At 44.3% G+C, this 22,533-nt stretch overlaps 3 protein-coding genes across 5 annotated transcripts; 2 read left to right on the top strand and 1 right to left on the bottom strand.

The window, feature by feature from the left end:
* Window positions 1-57: 57 nt before the first annotated feature.
* On the bottom strand, window positions 58-5,373 carry LOC6550944 (ubiquitin carboxyl-terminal hydrolase 45). Its single transcript, XM_001976928.3, has 5 exons — window positions 5,208-5,373; window positions 4,364-4,797; window positions 3,665-4,284; window positions 2,447-3,600; window positions 58-2,192 (listed from the first exon to the last, which is right to left on the bottom strand). Exons 2-5 carry the CDS (start codon window positions 4,754-4,756, stop codon window positions 1,021-1,023), a joined length of 3,339 nt encoding a protein of 1,112 aa, XP_001976964.2. The 5' UTR covers window positions 4,757-4,797; window positions 5,208-5,373; the 3' UTR covers window positions 58-1,020.
* Window positions 5,374-5,868: 495 nt separating this feature from the next.
* LOC6550943 (A-kinase anchor protein 1, mitochondrial) lies at window positions 5,869-14,617 on the top strand. 2 transcript variants are annotated; one of them, XM_001976927.3, is made up of 5 exons: window positions 5,869-6,349; window positions 9,320-10,513; window positions 10,790-11,180; window positions 11,249-11,382; window positions 11,716-14,617. In XM_001976927.3, exons 2-5 carry the CDS (start codon window positions 9,341-9,343, stop codon window positions 11,782-11,784), a joined length of 1,767 nt encoding a protein of 588 aa, XP_001976963.1. In that variant the 5' UTR covers window positions 5,869-6,349; window positions 9,320-9,340; the 3' UTR covers window positions 11,785-14,617. The 2 variants fall into 2 exon arrangements, with proteins under 2 accessions (XP_001976963.1, XP_026837435.1); XM_026981634.1 differs by lacking the exon at window positions 5,869-6,349 and adding an exon at window positions 8,256-8,545.
* A 1,300-nt stretch (window positions 14,618-15,917) lies between these two features.
* LOC6550942 (sodium-dependent nutrient amino acid transporter 1) lies at window positions 15,918-21,735 on the top strand. Of its 2 annotated transcripts, XM_026982334.1 has the most exons (9): window positions 15,918-16,420; window positions 18,959-19,139; window positions 19,203-19,581; window positions 19,883-20,624; window positions 20,709-20,808; window positions 20,873-21,049; window positions 21,126-21,220; window positions 21,288-21,494; window positions 21,569-21,735. In XM_026982334.1, exons 1-8 carry the CDS (start codon window positions 16,346-16,348, stop codon window positions 21,462-21,464), a joined length of 1,926 nt encoding a protein of 641 aa, XP_026838135.1. In that variant the 5' UTR covers window positions 15,918-16,345; the 3' UTR covers window positions 21,465-21,494; window positions 21,569-21,735. The 2 variants fall into 2 exon arrangements, with proteins under 2 accessions (XP_026838135.1, XP_001976962.1); XM_001976926.3 differs by having other exon boundaries at window positions 21,288-21,735.
* Window positions 21,736-22,533: the final 798 nt, after the last annotated feature.

The following is a 22,533-nucleotide window of genomic DNA, read 5'->3' as shown; positions in this document are numbered from 1 at the left end:
TCTTCCCCTTTGTGAAAGGAAGCTCTGGCTTTTGGGTTATTGAAATCACAAGCGACCTTTTGCGTTCATATATCGTTTCTCTCTTTAATATACATAGAGTCTATGGTTGGTTAATTATCATAATTTAATCGATAGTTAAGCCTAGGTCATAAGATAAACTGTGTGTATAATTATTTATTTTTCGCTATTGTATAAATCTCTCCTGTTGCCAACTCTTTCGCTACGTAGGTCCAAAACATCAAAACATCTCGGCTGAACTTGTAAATATCTACGTGGGCGGTATGTATTTGGGCCCGTTATATAGTGTATATATATTAAATATATATATATGTATATATATATATTGATATATATATAGTAGGTGTACTATAAGTAAGTTAAATTACTGCAAAGTTAAATATATTGGCAGAAGCGAGCAATTGGTTTTTATTTCATTCGTATTCGTTATAATAACTAATGAACATCAGCAAAGAGTTTCTCTATTGGTTTTCCCCTCCCGTTTTTCATCGTTCTTTTGCGTTTTTAGTTATCCATTCCGTGTTGATTTCCTTCTGTCCATTCAGCGATTTTCCCCAAGTCTCTGGTGTTGGTAGTTTAAGCAACGTTCTGTCGTTGTTATGGGCAATGTTGGTACCAAAAGAACTTACAGTTAGTAAAACATGAAAATTTCCCTTCAGTGTCTTTACGTTACCTACTAAAAAAAAAGTACATGTAAAACGAGAACCCAAAAGCCAAACTCCTGAGAACTACAATTTAAAATGAGTGCGTGTGTTTCCTCCATCGTTTTGTTTAACTAACTAAAGCTTGTTCCAAAAAAAAAAAAATACGAAGATGTACAACTAATTTTGAGTGGGAGAAACCAAATGCATTTGGCATGTGTGAGTAGCTGCCTTCTCTTTCTCCGGCACTCTGTCTGTCTCTGTCTTTGTCTCTGTCTCTATCTCTGTCTCAGATCTAGGATACCCGTCGCTCTTCCCTCTGCCTCGCATCCTCCGTCTCGCTTATAGCGTGACCTAGTCCTTAGTATATGCGCTCGTAGAAGAGCAGATAGGCCTGCGCCTTTAGGGCCGTATCCTCGCTGACCTCCTGGACACGCGAGTCGGACACGTAATACCATTTGCCAGGCGGCGCATGCACATTGGCGGCCTCCTCCTGCTGCTGCGGCTGCTGCTCCTCGGGCGGCGTGGTTGGGGCATGGCCCTCGTCGGAGGTGTACGAGTTGCTGCTGGAATTGCTGAAGTCATCGCTGTCGTCCATCGCCTTCAGATGCAGCTCGCGCGCCTTCTCCTTGGCAAGCAGCTCCTCCAATTTCTTTAGCTGATCATCGTCCTGGTCCAGTTCCGCCTTGCTGCCGTGCGGCAGAAACTTCCAGCGTTTATCGTCCGGCGTCACCTTGGGACGCACCTTCACGTACGCCGTGTAGTGGCCACCGTACATGCCGCCCGAGTGCTCCACCACGCCGTATAGGGCGTACAACAGCTTCTTCTGCTTGCGATCGATGTTTGGCAGATTCTTTACCTTGGAGCCACAGAAGGCGGCAATGTCCAGCAAATTTGGATAGCTGACCGGGCGCGTCAGCTTGCGAAAGATGCAGCGCGGTCCCAGCTGGAAACGCTTCAGGTGCAGTATGAGCACCGCTGGCGGACTGGAGACCAGCAGCTGCTTCGTGGCATTGGTGTTCACCGACTTAGCCTTCGGATCGCTGCCATTGATGCGTTGGGTGCAGCTTTCGCATCCCACCTTGTTCTGTCCCGTCATCAGCTCGACAGCGGTGAAATTGTTCAGGCACGACTGCACGGAGCACTCTCCATCCTCGCATTGGTAGCGTGGCGCTATCGTGGTGCTCCAGTCCGAGTAGCTCTGCGTGCGCACTCGCTTCGCACGGGCCTGGGCTTTAGCCAAGGCTTGGGCCTGACTCTGGGCCTGATTAGTAGTCTTCGCTGGCTGCGTGTTCGCCTTGGCTTCTCCATTCGCGCCTGCAGTGCCATTGGGGGCACCCTGCTCAGCGCCCACTGAGATCTGGCGGATCAGCGAGGCGCCCTTCTCTGAGAGTCCGGCACTGACCAGGCTCGCTGGCGTGGAGGCAGCCTCGAGAGCACCAGATCCGGAACCCGAGTTGTTGTTTCCGGTGGCATTGGTGCTGGTGCTGCTATTGGTAGCAGTTGGTGCTGGACTGGTGGCGATTCCCGAGTCTGCAAGCGTTCGAAATGAAAGTCGACCAGTCAGTATGTAATAAAATCATATCAGGCAATTACCCAACTTTCGCATAGCAATGCTAATCACGACCACTGTTTTGTATTAAGCAAATCAACTTGCAAGCGAATGCAATCTTAATAATTATACAACCAAAGTCAAGTATATACAAATAAATAAATCTTGGACTAACATACATAATATGATATGATATGTATATGAATTCAGTATGGAAGACGCTTATTTCACTCACCATTCTCATCTTCTTCGAGCGAATCCTTGTCCATGTGCTCCGGCGTGTCGTCGCGCTTCTCGCCCAGCTGCTGGGCATTGCCATTGCTGTCCGTGTATAACTTGGAGGGAGCTGTCGAGGATGCCGAACTGCTGGACACAGTAGTAGCGGACGGCGGGGCTGAGTCCTCCACCAGATTGTCCTCGACATCAGCGTCAGAGTGCTCCGAAGTAGTCACGCTGGAGGAGGTGGATTCCTCGGTCTGGACCTTGGGTTGTTCGGGGCCATCGTTAGCCTGGCCATCGCCGGCACCCAGGGACGCCAATGGAGCAGCGCTCTGTTCTCCGGACTCGGCGCAATCATTTCCGCAGTCATTCCCGTTTAGCTTAAGACTCAACTTCTGGGTTTGCTTGTGGCGCTGGTGCTTGGCTGCCCGTTTTGCCTTACGCTCGCGTTCCTTTTCCTTTTTCACCTGCGACTTGGACGGGCCCAGGGATCCCTCCTCACCGTCGTGCAGGAAGAAGGATATGGAGACTGTAAAGTTAACGCTACCATCCGTAAACTTGGTGTTTATCGTCGGCTGACTGGAGGTCTGGGTGCCGCTGGAGCTGCTGGTCGCTGGATTGAGCTCCGGACTCGGCTTTCGGCGCTGCGGCGGCTGAGGCTTCTCTACGGCCACGGGCAGTGACATGTCCAGGAAGTACTCGTGGCGCGAGGACACGCTGTGGCAGTCCTGGCAGGTGAGCGTCGACACTAGGAAGCCACGGAATACCTGCTCCGGGCGCAGGATGCGGTCTCCTGCTTGGTTGCCGTAGATCTTGCACTTCTGTCGCATCTCCTCTGACACACTATTGACATCTTGATCCTTGTAGCCGAGGTTCTGCAAAATCACACGCTGGTAGCGCTTAAGATCCTCGTTCCGCACGCTCTCCAGCAGCTGGCGGAGTAGTTCGTGAGCATCATGCTGATCACCGCCCGTAAACTGTGGACATTTTATGCACAGCCTGTCGAAGAGCTTGCTGGGCGTAAATACACAACCGCCAGCCTGCAGTTCCTCAAGGGCATTGGCTAACGCGGCGGTGAGTCCGCCCCAAGAGGAGAGGGTACCCTTGATCATGGGCAGCTCAATGTCTCCTTTGTCCTTTATGTTGAATGTTCCTCCAGGTAGGACAAATCTGTTGAAATAAGTACACATCAAATACAATTGCTTTACATTAACATTTTCGGTTATGGACTTACTCTTCTCCGGGCTCCGCCAGCTCTCTAAGCACGCTAAGTAGGAACGGCGTCTGGGCGAGGCACTGCATCACCGCATTAAAGAAGCAAGTATTGCCCAGGTTGGTCAAGCCTCGCACGCGGGGCAGACGGTCCATTTCGATACGCGGCGTCTCCAGGGTCAGGACTCGGCTGTCCCCAGTGTTGCCATTGGTGGTGGAGAAGTACTGACCAATTCTCTTTGCCATACCCGGCACACTTGTCAGCGAATCTGATGGCGAATGTCCGGAACTGGGCGGCGGTGGTGGCATCGGTATGGCCACCTGGCTGCTTCGCGATCCTCCGCCCGCGCCCACCGCCAGAGCCCCTCCTCCGCCGGTGTCGTCAAATGATCCGCCAGTCATTGGCACGATCGGTGTGAGGTGCTCCAGCGTGGCCTTAATCCTCTGCTCGATGTAGCTAATCGTGGGCGGACTGGGCGTAACCGTGGCGGTGGGCGGCTTCTGGGCCAACTTCTTGACCAGCTCCACGCACTCCAGCAGATTCTTGCGCAGATTGGAGCAGATCTTCATGTCGCATTCATAACACCAAATGTCAAAAGAGCGCGTGTTCATGGCTAGGGCATGCGAGTCCGAATGAGGTGTCTGAAACACACAGAGGAATAAAGCTTCTGACATATGGAATATGACTTAAGCTAAATGGAGTGCTTGGATTACAGCTTACCTGGTAATGTTCTAAGGCGTGCTTGTGACGAGCCCTTCCGCACAGCTGGGTGCCGCACTTGAGGCACAGCCAAAGGGTGCTGTCGAACTCAAAGTCGCCGGGATCTCCGCCAGAGCCGACAGTTCCTTCTCCCGCTCCCGCACCGCTGGTGCCCACGGTCTTGCCCAGCTTCTGGCACTGACTGCACTCATAGAGCAGACCCGTGGACTTTAGTAGACGCCTCAGCCGGGTCGCGTCCACCGCCTTCTTAATGTGCTGGCAGCTGGCGGTGGTGGGCGTGGCGCCATCAACCTGGCCGGCGGAACCAAGTGCGTTCCGATGGTGCAGCTCCTCATCGCCGGAATCCGTTGAGCTTTCGTGGTCGTGATTGTCCGCCTGACGCTTTTTTACCATGTCGAGCACCTTCTTGGCCTTGGCCTCCTTGTGGACGCGCTCTGCAGGAAATACGTAGTGTTGCAATCAAAGATTTTGAATTGTATGTATTGCAAGCGTTATGAACACACTGTGACAGCGATTTCGATTTGAACTCGCACCGACTGACTGACATTATACGCTTTGTTTGCTTTGTTGTCTTTCGTCACGTTTGGAATTGACCCAGGATTTGAGGTTAAGTTCGTCGCCCCGCGCCAGTCAACGATATTGAGCGCCCCCGCAAGCCCCGCCCCCACGGATGTATGGCCACCCAAACATATATGTATTACACTTTTTGGGTGATTTCGCGGAAATCCAAAGGACTCCGCTCATACACTCACACACGCACACACAGACACGAACTGAGATTGCCCACACACACATGCACAGCAGCCACTGGCTTTGCGCGAATTGTTCAGAATCTGCGTACTACCTTATATTTACACGCTGCGAAATCCTTTCCACATGAGCATACAACATATATGTTTGACAGCACTTCTATGCGCTTTTTATTCGTATGTGCGTAAATAGAAAACGTGAGCGACGTGACCAAGTGTGACCGTTGCCTATTTTGGTTGCAGTTCCCGAGTGTGGCCAGGTTGAGCGGTTGTCAGAAACTATTGAACGTTTTTGAAATATATGAAAATATTCAATATTTATCTTTAAGCTTTAAGTTAATTGTACTTATAGTTAAATTAACTGATTTTGATTCATACTGCTAATGGTCCTTTCTCAAACAGTTGCTCTTACCCATTTAAAAAAAAATTAGTTGGGTTCTATATATTCAATTTATTTATTTATTTATTTGGTTTGTTTGGTTATTGTTCTTTTTTATCTGGCTGAACGCTATATACATTTACATACAATTTCCTTAAAATTACATCGCAATGTACAAATTAGAAAGAAAAATTTTAATAATATATTGTGAAATATAGAGAAGATATTGAAGTCGATTATCTGCTCCTATAAAGCTGGAAAGAATGACTGTCCTGACAAAAAAAATTTATTTTTTTAATTTTAAATTGCGAAAACATTGAAACTATCGTTTCGAAATATCGCGCAATTGCCTACACCTTTGCGCAGTAGGTGGCAACGTCGCCATAGCTGAGTTGCCGGGCCCATCGATACCTATCGATAAGCGTGAGCAGCCCTGTCTGTGCATGTGCTGCCATTCCTTTCGATGACCAGCGCTCCGTACACACGTTTTTCGGCTTTGTACAAACAATCCGGGTGCAATTCCAACCAAGAAGTGTTTATTTCTTTTTTTTTCGTGTGCACGGCGCTTACAATTTTGGCATTTGGCTGCCGCGAGTGCGCGTGATTAAGCAGGCAGCTCCGATTGCCAGAGTTTCGCAAAGGGATGGCAACACTGCCGCACGCCGGCCATGTTATTGTGATTTGTAAAAGGTGGAACGTAGACACGTGTTTAATTCGTGCAGCTCTGTAACGTTGAAAAAACCACACTACATCGCCAGTAAATAAGCAAAAACAATACACAACACGCGTGTGCAGTCGATAGCATTGAAAGCACCCAAAAATAGTGAGCAATATAAGTTACCCAAGCGGTTCCCAAAGGTAAGAAGTCTCAGCACGCGGAACATAACCTAGTACAAAAAAGTGCGTGTGTGTGTTTGCCAAAACAGAGCGATGAGATGGAAAATGGTGTCATGTTCTGTTCTGTGCGGATTGGTTCCACTGTCCGTGTCTTGAGCTCTATTCGCACCGCTTCCCCTGTTTCTCTGGCCCCTTTACACTTCTTAATTTTGTTCAGTCAAGTTTTTGTTCAGTGTGCGCCTTAGCCGCTGTGGTTGTTGTTGTTCCGGCAAAGTGACAGTGGGTGGCTATGGAAAAAATTTGGAGTTCAAATCAGCGATTACACAATGCTATTACTCACACATACCTATACGCGGCACACATATATATATATATATATATATATATATATATATATATATATGCTGAGCATAAGAGCGTCTGTGTGTTACAGCTTTCACCGTTAATTTTCGGTTTTTTAGCCTGAAAGAGAGCAAAGGCGAAAAGTAGCTGCCACTCCCACAAAATACATTGCATCTATGTATATATGTATATAAAGGAGGTATTTCCCCCGATTATACAATCCCCGCCCATTTTTGGCCACCATATGATCGGAAACCACGTTGCCAAGATTATAACAATGTGGACTTTTTTCGGCTAGCTGGCAATGTTGTTGCACCTGACTTGTTGTTGTTGCGGTTCTCTCTTTTGGTCTGCCTCTCTGTATCGCTCTTGCTCGTTCGGAGTTTGAAAGGGGGGAATTTAAAATTTTTAGGCTGTTGCTTCACCTTCCCGTTCGTCGGCTTCCTCTTCTGCTTCTTCTTCTTTCGGCCGTACGGGCATTCGAGTTTGAAGCAACAACAATGTGCAAGTTCAAAGTCAAAAAATAACAAATAACCGAAAGGCACACACAAAACAAGCCTAAACATGTTTGTTTGCATGCCGAGACACACATACAAACACACGCGCACATCAATATTCATGTGTAAACAAGCTTACAGTGAAGAAAATAAAAAAAATAAAGCTAGAAGACCATCGCGAAGTTGGTGTGCCCTTGTCTTATATACATTTTGTCGTTTTACTTCATACCAAATATCTTTGCCTACTAAAACTAAAACTAGACACCTCGCCCTGGTATTATGCATATCAATTTTATTCAAAATGTTTCAAGCTCAGTCAACAAGTTAAAGTACGGCCTGTAAAGGGTATAAAACGTAATCTGAAAAAATTCCCGTCACCCGGTTTCGACGATTAGGAAATGCCACAGCTGTCTGGCCAGTTGCCCTTCCGTGGGCATTTTATAGCACCCCACTAGGCCCCTTATCCCCCACCCCCCTGCACACCCCCACCAACCGGTGATCTGTCGCTATACATATATGCGTACATGCATAGTATGTACGTATGTGTGTAGTTCGGTTGCTTGCCTATTGAGCTTATCATCTGTCCACTGGGAACCCGAGGACCTTTGGGCCCTAACAAAGTGACGATATTGACGTAGTGGAAGCACTCAGTACAGTGGTGGAAATTAATTCTATTGGGAGTAAAGTTTATTAAACATAATGAACATGTAATGATCACAAAATTGGAATAAATTAGCGAACCAAAGATTTAATTGGTTTGAACCGCTGTTCAGCTTGACTAGTTCTTTTCTGTCCCACTGTGCGACAATGTTGACGAAATTTGATGGAGCGTTTTACAACGCATTTAAATGGATTTCGAATAACGGTTTTTTGAATTTCTTTGTTCTAATGAGCTCGCTACTCTCTCTTCATCTCTCCACCGTTCTGTCTCTTTCCCACTTGGAGGGATATGTGAGTGTGTGGGTGGAAAGGGGCGCTAAAAAAAACTTTTGCCACCACGCATCCTCTCTTTTTTGCGCGGGGGGTGGGGACCACAGATGCGGAAGAGCGGATGGAGTGAAGAGCGGAGAATCGGTGCTGAAATAAAAAAAAAAACAATAAAAATAAAAAGCCTGAGGAATTGGCAATTAGAAGGCGGGCAAAGTAGTTTCCCTTCATATATCGAGCAGTCGATATCTCGAATCTCTCGAACAATTTCGCCGGCATTTCGAAACCGAAAAAAATAAAATAAACAAAATAACAGAAAAAACTCCAAAAAATAAGCCGAAGCGAGTTGATTGCCATAAAACGACAAAAAATACAAACGAAACCGGAAGAAGCAACGAAATCAGTTGTATCCTAGTAGTGATATAAAAACACAGATTTATTTAGTAAAGAGGTGAAGAATTTCTGGCAAATCTGTCGTTTTCGTAACTTTTAGTTTTGTTTTGTAATGATTTCGTAACATTTGCCATTGCCATACGTAAACGTAACGGTTTCTTCATACGCCTCTCTTCCGTTCTTCGCCGTCACTCTTTGGCGTTCTTGCGCACGCGCTCTTTGCAAACGATCTATCGCTCCATCTCTCTCGCTCTCTCCCGTTGCGTTTTTCCCTTCCGCGTGGCATTCAAAAATCGCTTTGCACCTTTTTCGTCGCTTCTCTCTCTCTCTCGGCATTTGTGTTGTTGTCTTTATTTACGTATTTATTTGTTGCTATTTATACGCAAAAGTTCAGAAAGGAAAAAAACCAAAATGAAACACATTGGCAAACACACACACACGCACACTTATGCAAACGAGCACATGCACGCGGGTCTCGTGATTTGCAAATCCAATTCAAAACCTTTTTATAGGTTTTTCAAATATAACAACATATTTGTAGTTGTAATTTTAAAACAATGGTCATGTGGATGGTTTTGGCAACTTAAGCCATGATTTTCACATTATTCTTCAAAATTGACTAAATATTTGTCATTCTTTCCTTAATTTAAACGCAAATTCAAAGCACTTCATTCAAATTTTTAAAATATTCGACAACACTGCATATTGTGTACCATTTCTTATCTTGTGTCATGACAAGCTGTTTAAGTAATTATATACGACGCTACTTGATTTGTAAATTGTTGCCCTGATAAGACCTTGTTGCCCTGATAACAAACCTTCTCCCTTCCAGATCCTTCAATATTCAGCGAAAATGGTATCCGGTCGTCCTCTACTCTACCTTTCACTGCCCGGTGTAGCATTTATACTCGGCGTCTTTTGGTTTCGGCGTAGAAATAAAAATCGTTTAGACAAGCCCGACGATGACGACTCATCGGCCATCAATGACTCGTCGATTGAGCCCACTGTGCAGGCGCGCAAGGCCAACGGTGTCCTGCAGAATGGTAAGCTGCCACAGCAGCCGGCCAGCAAGTCGATGAACATTAATGGAACTTTAGGCAACGGAAGCGGAAGCGGAAGTAGCAGTGATGAGAAGGATAGTCCCACTACCATGCTGTATGGTAAATCAGCACCAATCAAAATCCAGAGCAATGGACGCACTTCAAATGGCAAACATCAGCAGCAGATTGATTCAGAAATGCTGAAGTCAAAGATACAAGACGCCGAACATAAGAAACTCTGCTCCATAGACGAGGATTTCGAAAATCTATCGTCGCCACGCGATTTACCCGATTCGGTAAACACACGCGTATCCTTCCACAATCGTAAGACTAGCCAAAAGACGGTGGAACCGGTGGTGATCAAGGCCACACGCACACCCAAGATATCGCCAGAGAACTCTTTCCTGGATACCAACTATGCCACAAAGGAGTGTGAGCAAAACAACAATTGTGAGCCCAAGGAGAATTCTTCCAAGGAGGAGCCCACCAAGAAGGAGGCCGATCAGGAGGTGCTCGACCAGGTTCAGGAGCAGACGGTGCTGAAGGAGGAAGTGGTGGATAGCAATGGCAACCAGAAGCGCAATGTGGATGCGGCCAGTCCATCGCTGAGCATTTGCAGTGTGCAATCGGGCGATTCTGGCAAAGGATCCAGCTTGCCGCGCTCGGAGGCGACACGCGTGAAGACCAGTTACGAGTTCCTCTTCCCTATCAGCCTGATTGGTCACCTGTACGGCCGCAAGCGGGCGTTTATAAACCAAATCAAGGCCAAAACCCTGGCCAGCGTGGCTCTAAGCAAGAATCCCTACTCGGGCAAGGTGCGCATCTGCACCATTGAGGGAACGGAGAGCGAGATTGATGCCGCTCTGGCCATGATCCGTCAACGTTTGCCGGCCAAGCGGTATCCGAACTTCACCATGCAACGCATCCACTTTGCGCTTCCCCAGACCATAGTTCCTCTCTCGACCGAAACCCTCTACAATCTACAAGTGAGTGGTGATGGTGTGACGATGACAATGACAATGGTTACGATGCCGCCGACACGACATGGCTATAGCTGATTAGCTGGCTAATTAGCTGACTTGATTTGATGATTTTATGGTAGTATTCCTCCCGTTGAATACGCAGAGACTATTTCTAATTCTCTAAGTGGTTGACACTGCTGTTCCTGTCGTGTCGGCGCAATCGAAAGGCTTCGATTTCGAGTCCCCATCCATCCATTCATCCATATATCTCTAATGCCTTGGCTAACTCCTCCTCCGCAGCTGAAACTGATCGAGGGCATCAACAACGATGTGGTGGTTAGTGCGGTGCTTTCTGGGTCGCATGTTTTCATCCAGCACCCGCTGCATCCTTCGCATCCATCGTTGCCTATGCTGCAGAAGCAGCTGTACGATAGCTACTCCACCATGGAGGCGCCCTTGCTGCCCAGTTTGGAGGTCAGTGCCGTATGCGTGATACCCATCAATGGGGTGTGGTATCGCGTCCAGATTGTAGACACAGATCCCGAGGACGAGGAGCGTTGCCTGGTCAAATTCCTCGACTTTGGTGGCTACATGAATGTCGGTTTCAGCACACTGCGACAGATCCGCACCGATTTCATGAATGTGCCCTTCCAGGCCACCGAATGCATCCTGTCCAACATTGAGCCCATCGGTAAGTGTGTGCGCTTTATTACCCTTATTCTGTGTACTCAATCCGTGATTTCGTTATTTTCCTCGCAGGTGGCACCTGGTCCATCGAGGCGGCCGAAATCCTCAACCAACTTACCAAAGGCATTGTCTTGCAAGCACAAGTCGCCGGCTACAATAGTCATAACATACCAGAAATCTATTTATTCGCATCCCTAGGTCCCAATGTGAGTATTAACTCCCGATTAAAGAGAGACGGAGTGATTATAAAGAGTAAGATAGCTGATGACAGTGCGTGACATAATGGCAAAACAGTTTCAATCTGAAACTTGCTTACAATACTTTAAACACTTTCATACTCAAAATATTCTTAAAGTTTGGGATGCCAAATCTGTGAGCAAGCTAACTTAGCCATTTGATTTGTTATGCAACTTTACTTCGACTTGTAAACATAAGTTACCTTTTTAAAAGCAAAGGGGAGCACCCCACTCCCGTCTGTTTTTAAAAGGTGCAAACCTTTTCTGGTACAGAAAATTTCTAACTCTTGTTTCTAATTGCAGAATGTAATCTTTATCAATAAGGAGCTGGTCGCCAGAAACCTCGCAAAGTGGGTGGAGATGCGTGACTAACAGCCTTAGTGAACAACTCAACTAGCAACCAAGAACTATATGAAAACTTAAAAGCAAACTTAAACAACAATCACTCAAACCCAAATCAAGCAACTTGGCAGTGCAACTTTTGTTGAATACTTGAGTCTTGCGCAACAGGCTCCAAGAAGCGGATTCGGATCAAGGATTTCGTATGCAGCTTTTGCAGTTAGCATGTAGCACACAGCATATAGCTATTGGCCGATTCCAAAAGATCTGGCAATTGCAGAGGCCCCAAAACAAAAGAATAAGAAACGTTAGTTACGTTGTAGATTGCGACTGAGCCTAGAGAGAGCCCCCTTAATCATTACATAAACAACACCCAAAAAAAAAAACAAAAACAAAAACGCAGAATACACACACGCATATATGAGTAAGAGCACCTAACACCTCACTAACCCACACATATTACACAACAAGGCAAACGTTTGTTTGCTGACTGTCCAGGATTGGATACCAAAATGGGGGGAAGATCAGCTAGGTTATGACTTGTGACCACATGGCACCTGGCACATGGGCGGGCGGGCATCCTACGGATCGGCTAGAGCTGTCGGATTTGAGAGCGAACCGCTTAAGATATTACCATACTCAGTTTATAAGTAGGCATTACTACCTAGTGTAAATAGTTTTTATAACGTTAACGAAATGCAAAAACAAAAATACACTAATTAAACCTAATTAAAATATCAAGCGTTAATCAGATATACAGAAAAAAGAAAAAAAAAATGAGAACTAAATATATCTCTGGGTAAAAATGAAAGGAAAAACCTGACATAATTTTAGTTTTATGCTGCTATTTGCTGAGATCTGTAAATATTATATTAGGCTTTTTTAAACATCTGATAATATCTGATCGATCACTTCATATATTTACATGCATTATATATTTTTTTGTTAATTTGTTTTCATACTGAAACTACTCAACCGCGAAAAGTACAAGATTACTTCGAACAGCTGAAACTTGGAGATGAAATGGAGATGAAGGAGTTAGGAGCTGTAAGGAAGTTTAAGGAGCAGCAACCCCTCACCTCACCACACCACACCCGCACTAAAGCCACAGAATGCCTAACAAAGAAAGAAACCATTTAAATGCAGACAGAGTAACGTTACAAATTCTAATTAACTATACACTTGTCAGAAAAAATATGCGTACACCACCCAATGCATAACTTTGATGGCAAAAAAGTATATTTATATAAATGATATCGACTTCATTTCTTTTTTCAGTTATGCATTGAGTGTGTACGCATACTTTTTCTGGCAAGTATATATGCGTGTGTGCCATTGTTAGTCAACAAACAAACATAACAAACAAAACAAACAAACAAAAAAAAAAACAGAAAAACCTTGAATGCATAAAGAAATGGATACTTTCCCCCCAAACCATTGTAAATAAAATCCATTTTGACAGACAAAGAAATGCAAAAAAAAATGAGAAACAATAATTGTTGCTACCAAAACTAGCCTATTGAAAAGAAGGAGTGAAAACCTCTAAATGCCTTTCTTTCAAACTTCTTTTGTATAAGCAAGGGAACTTTCTTAAAACGACAAGCAAGCAAATTGCTGCAAACTTATCGCTTTAAGCTAGCCATTCTGGGTGTCTACCCTAGCAGCAATATTAGCTAGAATTGTTCTAAGTGTAGCACAGCCACAACAACATCAACAACACAACATCGATAACACAATAACACACTAACCAACCAACCAACCAACCAATCAAGAAACCAATCATGTAAATCATATTTATTTTGTTGACAAGAATAGAGTTTTATTTCAAATGTATTTTACATTGACAAATGATCGGCAGCAACGGAAATACTATAAATTTCTAAATCGTTTTATAAAGATTTCAGGTTAAATCATAATTCAGCTTAATAGTCGTCGTCATCGTACTCATGTCGTCATCGTCATAATTAAATTACTTAGATAATATAACGTACAAGTGATGATCCACACAATATCTATCTATTTGATCAACATGAAAGACTTGGAGTGTTTTTCTTCTTCTACGGTAGTTTACAATTATTATAGTTAATGCTATCATTATACCATTATTATTATTATTATTATTACTACTTCTTTTTTTTGCTGTTTGTTTTTAGATATTTCTTGTGTAATTATGCTATCATTTACATGATAATTAAAAGTAGTTCATTCTTATTGTTATCCTAATCTAAAACATTGACTTGATCAACTTTTGGAGGGGCCAAGGAGGTTTCTGGCGAGTGGGGGTCTCCAGCCCCCTCCGCCCCCTCCCGCTGCCTTCCACATTTTAGTGCAAATTCGTTTAATGGATCCTCGTTTTAATGTCGCCTTTGGAAATTCGGTTGAAAGAGAACTACATTTTAGCCTATGGAACACTAAATACCTATTATTTGTTACTTTTAAATGGAGAATTAAACATTAGACAAGATGAGAGAATAATTTCAATTTGTATGCGCCAGAGTTGTCAACGTTCTCGGTGTTTTTATCGAATTCATTGTAGATTTGTCACTTGTACAATTGTTGATAAACTGATTAACTGATAAACTGATTTACTGACATAGAGATAATGCAAACACAACAGACATGATGTAGAGCACATATTGAAACTAATCTTAGTCGATAGCAAGAAGAGAAGAGTGTGTCCTCCCTCAAAGATCATCGTATGTATGTGTGGTACTTCTACTTTTTTTTTCTTATCTAGTAATGCTGAGAGACAAGAGTTACGAATAAGATTTAATTTATAGACGCATTCAAGTGAGAATAATTTACAAATCTAGTTATTAACTAAATATAATGCAAGTACATTAAAATAAAAACATTGAAAAAGGAATAAACCGTCTTCTTGGATCATTTCAAAAGCAAACTATATCTTTCAGCTGGATCGCGGTGGGCAATTATCCCCAGGAAGTGGCATATCGGGCGAGATATCGCCAGTTTTATGGACCTCTAAGCTAAACGTGCCATCTAATTTTATAATTTATGTGCTTACCCGTGTCAAGGGCTCTTATCCAAAAAGCGGGATTGACGTGATGAATGGCGCGATAAGGAAGTCGAAGTCATCATCCTGCTAGCCCGATATGGTTTGCGATCCCCCCAATAATGTCGATTTCCCATTCCCATGACAATGAAATTGATCAAAGGAACCCTTTATTGCCGCACTATTCGATTCGGATCGTGCTGGATATACTCGTTAAACGACTGCGATATCGAAGTTGGAGCAGGAGGAGGAGAACTCTGCGTCAGAGTTAGTGGCAAAAGATTCGGCTAAAATTGGAAACTGGTCAGGAGCGGTGGTCGGATCGTAAAACTTTCATTGAGCAAAGACTGGAATTTTTTCCAAATCTATATGTGCCAACCTAATTACACCGCCGATTATCGACTCCTAATTGGTTTTGTCTGCGGTTCTGTTTTTGTTTCCCTTTCATTCGATTGGTCATTTTCTGGGTGATTTCTCCGCCGACCTAATCTATGTGGAAAATGGCCAGTCACGGCCGGTTCGGATAAGTTCACAAAGTGTTTTTACTGTGTCTGGGTCTGGGCGGGTCCGTCTATCTGAAGGTATTTACTACTGCTGCCCATTTTTGGTTTTGTACTCGCCTGCCGGTTTTTATCGAAGTCCAAGTGTTTCCCTTGTAGCGCCGTACAGTGGACCCCACATACGTTGGCCGTTGGTCTATTTTTGGTTTGATAAATGCAGGCATCCCCAAAGCTGATTTATATCTGCCTATCTTGGTATCCGCTGTCATATCAACGAGCAAAAAGCTCGCATTCGGGGTTTCCTTACACCCAGAGAGAAAAGATCACTTCATAACTTTATCACCAGCAGCTTTTCAAGTAACGTGGAATTCCCAGCTTATCTCATAGGTAATTTGAATGGAACGCTGGATGATATTACAGAAATGGAAAACATTTACCTAATGACTTATTTACTCGTACTATGACACCACTTTGGGCAACAAACATGGACGCTTTTGCCCCACTTGATGTTCCACATTTTCGGGTACACTCGGTGCGGATGTCTTCAGCCACTCGGTGGATACTTCCTTATCCGAGCGCCGATCACCCAACGAAGAGCAGCCGAAGTTTTCCATCTAATCGAGTACTGGCATACCGGCCAGTCGGGTATAAAGCACGGCTATATGTACTTGTACATACATATGTGTGTGAATAATTTCACGCTTATTACCTGCTGAGCGCTGGCAAAACGCTGCTTGACTTTGGCGGTTCTTAAAGCGGCCGGCACTCGCAGTATTCTCAGTTCCAGCCGCGGCATTCACGGCACCACAAGCGCGCCTCCAGCTCCGCCAGAAAAGCCGTAGCCCAAGAGCCGAAAAGCCCAGGAGCCCCAAATTCGAAATCTGAAAATATTACAGAAAACTAGAGACCCTGAAAACTGCAGTTGGAGCAGTTACCAACCAAGCGCAACCAAGGGGGCTGGCCAATGCAATGTGCTAATTAGTATTAAACACAACAAAGCAACTGCAATTAAACAAGCAAAACGCGAGTAACCGTCTAACTGTTTTTCATTAACCGGGAAAATTAACAAGTGGTTGCACTAATGGAATTGAAAGGAGTTCAGCCATCAAATGGCAGCGCGAATGGAAATGGAACCACCAATGCTGCATCAACGGAAGTAAGTCTAGATAACAAAAAAATACAAAATCAGGAAACTAATAATATTCCTAATGGATCGCTTTCGAGAGGGCACTTGAAGAACTCAAGTGGCCAGCGATTCAGATTAAAAACTGTTCATCATTTGGTACATTAAGTATACGCCGCTTAGTACAAGAAAGTAGTACGGAGCACAATATATCTTCTATACACGGAACATTAGCGAACCTGTGATAAAGTTTATAAAACTCCAATGGACTTTCAACCGAAATTATGCTTTGATTGGCCCTTCTTCATATCCGTCCTTGCGAATGCGCGCAGTGTGGCCTTTACGATCGCCAAATGACTTTATGATCATTAAGGCTGTTAGACTTTAATTGCAGGCTAATCGACCGACAAACGAATATGCGATTTACGGTCTGCGGTCCACCCCAATGTGGGGTGAAAGACTTTGTCAGCCGAATACTCCATACACGCCACATGAATGTCTAGGTAGAGCTATTCTCAGCCCAAGAATGAGCCAGAATCGTTAGTTATCTGGCCAACTAGCGCACCGCTCGAGATCAGCGAAAGCTATACTATATTCGCTATATGGCCGTAGTGCTGGAAACCAGTTTTCACTGCAGCAGCCATAAACATATGACGAACCTATAATATAGACGGGTGCTCTGTGGAGTGACAAGTTCACTTCGCCGCCCTCTATTATATATTGCAGCATTTCCCAGAAAGTGCAATGCATTGTAAAAAGATACGAAGATACAGCTATATAAAATTGATTCTTGCCGCCGCTTGTAAGCTATATTTCTATAAATACATCTGAACAGGGCATAGTTAACTATATATCCCCTATGGGCATGGGTAATCCCCCAACAGAACTCTGCTCGCATGCAAAATGCAGTTGCTGCACAGATCGTTGAAGTTTATACTAATAGTTGAGTTTTAATTGCAGGGTTTTCCCTGGCGGAAAGCCCCTCGCAAACTGACATTGACGGTCCAGAACAAAGCCTCATTAAAGTGCGGTCAGCATTGGTTTTATTGATGGCTAATTGAGGCTGTTCCCAAGTTTGCATTTTTTCACAGCGTGCAGAAAAAACCCCGCAATTATGCATTCTACAAAAAGCAAAAAATTCACTTAGGTTCAACAGCCTGCTGGTAAATATCCAACCAGTATACTCGTATATTTTCAAATGGAAAGGTAGTGAGAGGTTGGGATTTGCCTCTGCAGATAAACTTGGATAAGCAAACAGTTGGGTTTCGGCTATTTCATAGATACTCGTACAGACATATCTATGATGATGCAGTTTCTTTGCCATTTACCTTCGTAATTGCCCTGGCTTACCGCCCTGCCCCGCCCACTCGCCCACTCTGCCAGCTGTGTTATTGTTTTATTTAAACAGCTTTTTCCGAATGAACAAATATGTAAGCGGCAAAACAGTTCCCGCGTTTCCAGTTCTCTGATAAAAAACAAAAAAATACAAAAACTCAACTGCGGCTGCCGTGCAAATAGATGGAAATAGATTTCGCCAAATGGCCATCATATTATTACAAATAATAATAGTAATGTGGTGTAGACCAACGAATTAATTTGTTGGCATTTTAACCACTACAATACATCATCATCTGCTCGTTTGTTCAACTGTTCTGTTTTTAAAATTGAAATGAAAAGCAAAAATAAACCAAAAATTCTCTTAACATTTTATGGTCTTTTTTACCCTTGAAAATGAGTAAATTTTTTATATCCCCACGTTACAATTATCAACGACAGATGTTTTCACGAACAAAAGTAATTTGTGCAAAAATTTTCCATTTTAGATATCGGAATTGTGACTCAGTCATTAACTAGAATTAATTATATAATTGACACACTAATTCATTTTAATAATTTCGTAGTTTGATTTTAAGATAAGACATGCATTCGCTGCATGTAAATTTGACGGGGAACTTTTCAAAGTTATGCACTGGACAAGTTTTGCTTTTCCCTAAATGGAGTGGGCGTGGTATTAATAGAATTTAGCTGAGGTAATCACCGGAAAAAGCGCCTGTGCCTACTTTAAATCAATTTTAAGGCGCATTAAATGAGACTAAGTGTGCTAATCAAATGATTTATGGCTGTGCGTTGAGCTAAATCAATTAGGAAACGAATCCTCGATCGCTGAGTGGTTTGCACGATGAAGTGAATACACGAAAAGTACTTAACTGCTCGTAATAGCGTATCGATAAGCCGGCCGCCTTTCTTGAGTGCGTACTTCAAACTGATTCTAATCTAATCATAATTGGGCGTTCTAAGATAAATATACCAAATTGGGCACATAGGTATATGGACTATCAGGCGAAGTCTGGTGGCGCATTAGTTGCACAATTCCGTGGGTTATCTGCAATTGGATCTGAATATGCCGCACGCATGAACGGATCGTGTTTGCCAAGCGTCGCAGAGACTCGGCATGATGGATGCTCAAATATTTGGCCATGTGTCTGGTATTTAGCTGTAGACATTAAATCTTATATTCCACGAATTGCGGCGCATTTGCTCATCAACATCGGCAAACCCACTCCTTTGCAGAAAACAGATGCCGAGAAGCACACGCCGGAGCGCACCAATTGGGGCAATGGCCTGGAGTTCCTCATGTCCTGCATATCGGTGTCCGTGGGACTGGGCAATGTGTGGAGGTTCCCATTCACGGCCTATGAGAACGGAGGTGGCGCCTTCCTCATACCCTACATCATAGTGCTCTTCCTGATCGGTACGAATGTCGCTGATATCTAGCGAGACATCACTGGGTATATCTCAACCTTTGCTGTTCCAGGCAAGCCCATGTACTATTTGGAGATGATCATGGGCCAGTTCACCAGCCAGGGAACGGTGAAGATCTGGTCGGTGGTGCCGGGATTCGTGGGCGTGGGCTATGGCCAGGCCTTTGGCACCATATGCATCATCTCGTACTACTCATCGCTGCTGGCCCTGACCCTGTACTACCTGTTTGTGTCCTTCCAATCGGAGTTGCCGTGGTCCTATTGTCGCGACGAGTGGACCAACTGCGTGAACTCCAGGCCGCAGGAGTATGTGGATAATCTGCTAAGCGGCGTGTCCTTGGCCAATGAGTCGGCCAGGAACTTCAGCGCCATTGGCTCTGTGGCCAACGAGGAGACAGAGAAACTGCAAAGCAGCTCCGAACTCTATTTCCTGTAAGTAAGACAATTATCTGGCATTTATCATACGACAACTCATTATTGTTTTACACGGAATTGACGACAAATTGAATTATTTGCTTGTGCTGATTGATTTGTGTTCACTATGGCTAGCTGTTTTCATTAGCACATTTTCGAGTCACCGTAGTAAGAAGTTGTAACGATGCGATATTTATTTGGTTTTGTTTTGCCGCTTGTGTGCCAAATGCAAATTCGCGAGAATTGCGCCAATAAATTTCGTCACTCTCTGGAAATTTCAACACTGCCCCGAAACTAATGCCTACCCAATCACTTGCAGAAATGTAGTGATCAAGGAGAAGCTGGACATCTCGGACGGCGTTGGTGATCCCGACTGGAAGCTGACACTGGCCCTACTTGCCGCCTGGGTGGTCATCTTCCTGGTGATCATGCGCGGTGTGAAGAGCTCCGGCAAGGCGGCCTACTTCCTGGCCCTCTTCCCCTACGTGGTGCTCTTCGTCCTGCTGATTCGGGCCGTTACGTTGGAGGGAGCCCGCGATGGCATCCTCTTCTTCCTGGAGCCTCAGTGGGGCGAACTCTTGAATCCCACCGTTTGGAAGGAGGCCGTGGTGCAGTGCTTCTTCTCACTGGCCGTCGGCTCGGGACCCATCATCATGTTCGCCTCCTACAATCGATTCGATCACGGTATCTACAGGGATGCCATGATCGTGACCACACTGGACACGCTGACCAGCCTCCTGGGTGGTATTACGATATTTGCGATCCTGGGCAATCTGGCGCACAATCTGCAGATCGAAAATATCAGGGATGTGGTGCGCAGTGGCACGGGATTGGCCTTCATCTCGTATCCGGATGCCATATCAAAGTTCAAGGCGGTGCCGCAGCTGTTCTCGGTTCTGTTCTTCTTCATGCTGTTCGTCCTGGGCATTGGGTCCATTGTGGCCCTGCAGAGCACCATTGTCACCATCATTTGCGATCAGTTCAAGGGATTGAAGTACTGGAAGGTGGCGCTGATCACCTCAGCGTGCGGCTTCCTCATGGGATTGGTCTACGTTACGCCGGTATGATCTCTATGCTCTTAAAGTCTCAGAAGAGCATTCGATTGACTTTTTCGTATGACATTTCATTTCCGTGCAATATTTCAGGGCGGTCAGTGGATCCTCACTTTGGTGGACTTCTATGGCGGTACCTATGTGGTCTTCATCCTGGCTATTTTCGAACTGGCTGGCATCGTGTGGGTGTATGGTGAGTGTTGACTTTAGAGTCAGGTAAATACAGTGCAGCTGACGACAGACGAGAATACTTGCAGGTCTGCAAAACTTTTGCGATGATATCGAGTTCATGTGCAATCGCCGCGTTTCACTGTACTGGCGAATGTGCTGGTCCTTCTTCACGCCCGTCATGATGATCATTATATTCATCTACTCGATGGTCACCATCGAACCGATCAAATACAGCGAACTCTACTTCCCCGAGGCCGCCAACAGTGAGTAACACTTGCAGATATGTAGATATACTTGATTTCAACTTGCCCAAAATTGCCCTCGCCTTGTGCACTTCAGTTGCTGGCTGGCTGCTATTTGCCATCGGAGCTGCCCAGTTTCCACTGTGGGGTCTTTGGTACGTCTCGCGCCATCCACAAGGCACTTACTGGAAGGTAATGACTGCCCTCTTCCAGCCCTTTCGTTGACTGATCCATTTCTATCTATACTCTGCACTGACAGTCCTTGAAGGCCTCGATGAAGCCCAGCGAACGCTGGGGTCCTGCCAATCCGGAAACTAGGCGCGAATGGGTGATCTTCAAGAATCATAAGGCCGCCCAAAGAGCCACCCAAAAGGATGTGTCCAAGCTCGGTTTCTTCTGGCGGAAACTGACCAATTTCTGCGGCAGCAACAAGTAAACCAACGGCTGTGTGGAGCGGGGATCAGAGGTGGGGATATCGTTGGGGATATCAGAGATTACGATTAACCATAACCACTTGTTATTTATATACGCCATTGTCAGCCTCTATGAAGCCATCACAAATGCGAAGCAATCCTTCGACCGAATATATCGCATCTATCAGTAAATAAATACCCCTTTTTTTTTATTTTTGTTAATCTACGTACAAACTTCATTTATAAATGTGATAATATTGAGCAGAAAGAATAAATTATTGTTATCAAAGAATGTGCACTCGTGTTTACATTCAATAGCGCACCGAAGTCATGCCCTGCAGTTTTTCTCAGTGAAATGCGGTGATGTTCAACATTTCGTATCCGCCCCATACGCCAATTAAATGTGGGCACGTGCTAGTATATTTTATTTTTATTTCATTTTTATTCAGTTTTTGTTTGTTTTTCTTTCATACAAAGCCCTTTATTATTGTTAAAATTTCAATTATTCTCTTTTTGGTTTCTTTATTAATTAATAATTTACAGTTTTATGAGTTTTCCTATTTCCCCTCGACTTCCATTGACCACATTCCTTCTCTTAATGGTTCTTCCTGTTACCTTTCGCTTTCTTGGGGATTGTACATTATAACAGTACAGCAATTGATTTATGTAATATGGTAAATTTGCTATAAATAGTGGGAATTCTTATGAGGTAAATGCTTAATGAGCAAAAAAAAAAAACAATTACAATCGTCTTCAGATCAGATCAGTTTATACTACATACATAATACATATAATATATATATGTATACAAAATAACAAATCGTAAGTCTAATAAACATTCTTAAAATTCATATCTCAAATACAAATACAATATTTGCTTTAGCTGTTCTTAATTTGTTTTGGTACCGATTTCGGTTTTCCTATATTTCAGTGTATTCGCTTTTTGGAAATCGAGGCTCCTAACTTTTTGGGTTCGTTTTAATCAAAGCATTTACTATTTCGTGTATGTAGGTGTAGGTGTTGGTTTTAGTAATTGTATTTATTTTCTCATTTTGCTTGTTCCTTGGTTTTTGAATCGTAAAATACTAATTT

This window comes from Drosophila erecta, unplaced genomic scaffold (assembly GCF_003286155.1).
Source record: "Drosophila erecta strain 14021-0224.00,06,07 unplaced genomic scaffold, DereRS2 tig00000126-arrow-pilon, whole genome shotgun sequence".
Lineage (NCBI taxonomy): Eukaryota > Metazoa > Arthropoda > Insecta > Diptera > Drosophilidae > Drosophila > Drosophila erecta.
This window is presented reverse-complemented; position numbering and strand designations above follow the sequence as displayed.

What these genes read in the sequence shown, in the direction of transcription:
- LOC6550944 (XM_001976928.3), bottom strand. Translation starts at nt 4,756, where the DNA reads ATGGTAAAAAAGCGTCAGGCGGACAATCACGACCACGAAAGCTCAACG. An exon ending in ACGCCTTAGAACATTACCAG is followed by an intron (nt 4,285 to 4,363) that starts GTAAGCTGTAAT and finishes TGTGTGTTTCAG; the next exon opens with ACACCTCATTCGGACTCGCA. An exon ending in CTGGCGGAGCCCGGAGAAGA is followed by an intron (nt 3,601 to 3,664) that starts GTAAGTCCATAA and finishes TTATTTCAACAG; the next exon opens with ATTTGTCCTACCTGGAGGAA.
- LOC6550943 (XM_001976927.3), top strand. Translation starts at nt 9,341, where the DNA reads ATGGTATCCGGTCGTCCTCTACTCTACCTTTCACTGCCCGGTGTAGCA. An exon ending in AAACCCTCTACAATCTACAA is followed by an intron (nt 10,514 to 10,789) that starts GTGAGTGGTGAT and finishes CCTCCTCCGCAG; the next exon opens with CTGAAACTGATCGAGGGCAT. An exon ending in GTCCAACATTGAGCCCATCG is followed by an intron (nt 11,181 to 11,248) that starts GTAAGTGTGTGC and finishes TTTTCCTCGCAG; the next exon opens with GTGGCACCTGGTCCATCGAG.
- LOC6550942 (XM_026982334.1), top strand. Translation starts at nt 16,346, where the DNA reads ATGGAATTGAAAGGAGTTCAGCCATCAAATGGCAGCGCGAATGGAAAT. An exon ending in CCAATGCTGCATCAACGGAA is followed by an intron (nt 16,421 to 18,958) that starts GTAAGTCTAGAT and finishes ACTCCTTTGCAG; the next exon opens with AAAACAGATGCCGAGAAGCA. An exon ending in CTTCCCCGAGGCCGCCAACA is followed by an intron (nt 21,050 to 21,125) that starts GTGAGTAACACT and finishes TGTGCACTTCAG; the next exon opens with TTGCTGGCTGGCTGCTATTT.